We start from the raw sequence: 5,000 nt of genomic DNA on the forward strand, positions 1-5,000 counted from the left end.
AATTGACTTGACTATAGTAGAGAGCAGCACGGAGGGTAGTAACAGTGTTTCCATGGTTATTATAGTATATATTTTGCTGACTGTTAGAATGGAACTGCTTGAACACAGGCAGGTTGAATTTGTGTTTGAGATGACAAAATGTCATGGAAATTCACGGAAGTGTTGTTGACAAGCTTTCAATACCTCCATCTACATTCTTGATAGGGGAGCCCTCTCCGCTAGTTGTATGTGGGTGGGTGTTAATTACCACATTATTCCTGGTTTCATGTTCTGATCAATTTTCATGAGGGGCAGAGGCCATAAATACTCATGACTACTGCAGGGTCACATGACCTGGAAGTGAATGCTGATTAACGTGTTCCCATTGCAGACAATTGCTAGGTGTTAGTTGTTTTTTGTTGTTGTTGTTGTTTTTAACAGTGGAAGGTGTACAGTCTCAAATATGCAAGTAAAACCAACTAACTAATCATGCAGGATTTTAAAAAATCCACAATTTCCCTACCAGCAGTCATTTCCAAGCTGTTGCTCTGCTGCTAACATTCAGTGCACAGTACAAGAGCTATGTCAACCTAGTGGTTATATATGGCATCGTGCTACATTAGTCTAGTCCAGTGTTTGGCTTCATATCAAATTGGTTTCGAAAGCAGCCCAAGCCTACCTGTTCTTTGCACTGCACCAGGGCCCTCTGGATTTCATTAGGGTTCAAGGCATGAGCGTGAGGCAGGCAGCTCAGAGCCAATTCTGCAGCTGCCCGGACCATGTTGGGGTCTCTGGCCCTTGATGCCCGGTCTGCCAAGGAGGCCACCTCTGGTGGTGTGAGGTGACCGTCCCAACACTCGACCAAAATGTTGAGGGCAGCACTGCCAATCTCCATAGCCTGGCCTGAACAGAGGAGTGTGTGAGCAGGAGGGAAAGGAGAAGAGAGAACACTCACTCACTCACTCACTGACTCACCAGTGATCCAGGATACATGAGAGGAGTAGGTCCTGGAAAGCCAGTTGGGTGAGACAAAGTTGTGGAGGCCAAGAGCATAAAGACCGATCTCAAAGGCACACAGGTGCAGGTTTCTGTGGGGTCCCTGGTGGCCCCCACTGGCAGATGGCTGTGTGAAAATGGAGGTCGAGGAGTTTCCTCCAGCTTTGATCAGCACCGTTTTTGCCAACTCAAAGTAAAAATGAGCTGCTGCTTCCGAAGGCTGGTTGGGCACATGGGGGGCGTGGCATTCTGGACGACGCCCTTTGTATCTGGACACATGAAAACAGGTTGATCGGTTTTGCTGTGGTTTGTTTAGAGGAAAAAAATTCAACAAAAAAAATGCAACATTCAGTCATCTTTGATGGTTGGCTACTCAGGATGTGCTTCACTGCTAATGTCCATATGCATGATAGACTGAACTCACAGTCCTCCTGAGGTCAGGCTTGACATGATGACATATACTATCTCTGGGGATCTCAAAGACGACCCCAGACTTTAAACTCAGCATTGCACAAGGACAAAGCAATGCAAGAGGATGCAAAGATTAATGCTGTAAACACATCTGCGCAAAGTTTTCTTTCCTCCAGCAACCAGAATTTTACAATCAAATGCAAATAAGATCATCTAACTGCAAAATTTAGGACCCTTTCGGTTGGGTCACTGTACATAACAAGGATCCTAATGTGACTAAATATACGGAACATCATGTATATCGTCCAATGTGACCTCACACTCCACCAAAGCAGACCAAATCACACATACACCGGTTAGCTGTTGATTTTTGACAGTTTGCTTCACTAATTTAATGGTCTTCATCCTCCAGAATTGAACTTGCTACATAAGTATTACTAACAATAAGATTCACTGAAAGATTGTACTGATTGCTGACGCTGAGGCAATCTTTCGTGGTTGTCATCAGATTAGACAAAATCTGTATACCCAGAAGGTGTGGGTGAAATGTTCAAGAGCTACTATCACAAAATATACAGATCATCCAAAGCATTAAACCCTCAGACAGTTTTCCTATTGAGTATAATGCAACAGCCCTGCAATAAATCCACCTTCATGAGGATTATAATGGCCAATTTTCTAGTGAATCTGTTTGAGAGAGTAGTTGATTTATTCTAATGCTCATTTTGAATGCCATGTTTTTTTTTTGTTCTGAGTAACTATATGGTTTTGGAAAGATAATTGTATTTCATATTTTGTCCATTCCATTTATATGACTTAAAGTAACAAAATATTAGTAATAGTTCCTGGTTGATGCTAGTAACTCTCAACAGCACCACACTTTCCAGTTGCCAAAATGATAAAGCAATGAATGAATCTCTCAAACAGATTCATTAAAAACTGAGTATTAAAAACCCTAAGAAGGGGGATTTATTCCAGGGCTGTTGTGTTATACTCAATATGAAATTTGTCAAAGGTTTAAATGCTTTGGATAATTGGTGAAAATGTCAAACTTGATTACTGTCTTCTTTTGTTTGGAACAAAACCAACTGCTGAATAAGTTCTTTTCTCTCATTCAATTTTATTTGGGAGACGCTTTTGTCCAAAGCAATGAGCAACAAAAGCCAGAATTTAGACAGGAGGGAAAGACTATGTAAGTACGACCAAGTGCTTCAAGTGTGATTGGCTGCAGATGCTGTCATCTAGTGGCAAAAGAAGTGGGCGTTTTTTTTCCTTAATATTATTTAACCACAACTGACCACAATCAATAATTCAACATCAACAATATCTTTTAGCATTCAACACATTAAATATTCATCACTGTCAGTGCTATGTGCTTTTCTCTCATGACCTTCTCAGATTGGTTGGAATGCCTCCTGTTTTGTATTTAGAACATTTTGGCAGGTTACCTCACCAGCTGGACTCATCAGATCACACAAGGAAAAATCTCCAGTTGTAGAAACAATACTGGAAAATCTCCCACATCACATGGCATACACGATCGCGTCACCCAACACAAATGTATATTTGTGCCCCCCTTCAGTCATTTCGAGGCCATGCGATTCATTTGCATTACATGTGATATTGTGACCCTGGAATAAATTGAGTTTGTCTCGTTTTGGTCATGGTATTATCCATAACAGAGGTTCCATGAATAGGTTCCATCAGCAGAAGTGTCAGTCACATGCAACCTGCATTTAGAACTTGTCTGATTTATTTTCAGCTTTTTTCCATCTATTATTGTCGTTGGTCATGGCAATAACTCAGCTAGTCCGCTACTTGTTTCAGTTACATGATGAAGAGAAAGTGTGTTGTTACCTGCTGGTGTCAGTGCTCTTAGCCCTGGCCCCACCTCCTGCCCGCCGAGATCCACTGGAGGAGGAGGAGCCAAGTGAATCTGATGAGGAACTGCTGATGCTGTCGCTGTCTTGACCCCTCCCCCAGGATGTTGCAGCCCAGCCACCTCGTAGCGGCCGCCGGCTCAGAGTGGGAGAACTGTCTGAGGTTGTCTCTGGTGCACTACTGTCAATACTTGCCATGCCTGTCCAAGTACCAACATTGTGTGAGTCATTAATTTATTTCTGAGGTGAAGTTGATGCATTAAATACTATATTCTCAACTAACTACCTCTGTACATCATCAAAGACAAAAGAGCCTATTTGATCATATTCAATGCCCTACCAATCAGGTCAATAAAAATGTACACATTATTTAGTGCCTTACCTGTGTGCTTCTTCTTCTGCCGGACTGGAGAGCCCCAGCAACGCTGGCTATATCCACAGCGTGCCCCCAGTGCCAGCCGGCTGGGCACTGTGGCCTCCAGCTTAAATGGAGCTGATTCATTCTGCTGATCATTTGATGAAGGAGCACCCTCAGACACTGCATGGAAAGGAAGTTGAGAGACATGCTGTAATTAACTTAACAGGTCCATCTATGACAAGTCAAATAGTTAAAACAGATCCAAGCTATCAGATAGAACATTGCTTGAAAACTGCTGTCTTTGTCATTTCAGGACCCACCACGACCTACCATGCTCCCTGGTCTCAACTGTGTCCTCCCCTGCTGTGCTGCTCTGCAGTGGGTTCAGCTCAGCCACCTCTTCACCAGCTAGTGGCACTGTGGAGGCAGAGCTAGAGGAGGAGGCTGCCACTGTGGCTGCAGAGGAGGATGAGGGGGCATGTTTGGAAACGCCCCCTGTGGCTCCAGCAGTCAAATGTTTTGATGGGCTCCGCTGGCTGCCAGCTGCTGGCTTGCTGGAGTAAAAGGAACTAAGAGTCTGCGGCTTGTGTGTCTGACTCTCCCTGTCCAACAATTTATCAAGGATCTGAGATGGAGGAGAGGAAATACAAGCAGGGAGGTGATCGGATAAAGATTAGTCAAGCTTCAATATTCAGCAAAACATCACTATGTCACATTTACAGCAATGCGCCATTTATGGGCTCAACAGTACACATATAAAAACGTTACACATTTAAAACTTGCAAATGACAATAACTTTGAAAGTGCATGTGCTAAATTGCTCAAGGTAATGTTAGGAATGAAAAGCTATAATGGATTTCTTAAAAAATAAAATAAATAAAACTGAGCAGGTGAATTTTAAATTCTTCAATTCTCATTGTCAACTATGGGATCACTCTTAAACCTGACTTCTATGATGTTTATGAGGAACTGTCACTGGGTTGTCTGTTTGTCAGCATGATACACAAAAGCTATCATACAAATTTAGCTGAAAATTGGAGTATTGGTAGAGCCCAAACAAACAAAAAAAGGATCGCCAATTACATTCAGGAATTTCAACATGATTTGACATGTCCACGATGAATCTTCCAGGAAATATCACATAGATTTATTACACATCCAAATCAAGTTAAACTCAATATGGCAGCTTTGAAAGGTTTCCAGTGATGCATGACAAGGTGAAAGGCGCACATGTCTTTATTTGCACTTGGACTTTGCTCATAGTTGGAAAACAGTGATATATTTTACTCATATATTTTATCATCGTTTTTATCTTTAATATGCTCTTTAACAAAAACATTTCTATTTCTATTTGCATCACATCAACCTGAGCCATG

The 5,000-nt window shown here is 42.1% G+C and overlaps 1 protein-coding gene across 4 annotated transcripts in view; it reads right to left on the reverse strand.

Moving 5' to 3' along the window:
- Positions 1-5,000, reverse strand: part of zswim8 (zinc finger, SWIM-type containing 8) — a 46,367-nt gene that overhangs the window by 8,162 nt on the left and 33,205 nt on the right. For all 4 annotated transcript variants that reach the window (XM_086180010.1, XM_086180009.1, XM_086180008.1 and 1 more), the window contains 5 exons: positions 3,955-4,249; positions 3,649-3,804; positions 3,244-3,466; positions 955-1,244; positions 659-882 (listed from right to left, as the gene is read on the reverse strand). In XM_086180010.1, coding sequence (XP_086036136.1) covers positions 659-882; positions 955-1,244; positions 3,244-3,466; positions 3,649-3,804; positions 3,955-4,249 — 1,188 coding nt within the window. The remainder of the gene's footprint in view (positions 1-658; positions 883-954; positions 1,245-3,243; positions 3,467-3,648; positions 3,805-3,954; positions 4,250-5,000) is intronic.

This window comes from Aulostomus chinensis, chromosome 16 (assembly GCF_037954235.1).
Source record: "Aulostomus chinensis isolate RoL2024-O1b breed Wild chromosome 16, RoL_Achi_v1.0, whole genome shotgun sequence".
Taxonomy (NCBI): domain Eukaryota; kingdom Metazoa; phylum Chordata; class Actinopteri; order Syngnathiformes; family Aulostomidae; genus Aulostomus; species Aulostomus chinensis.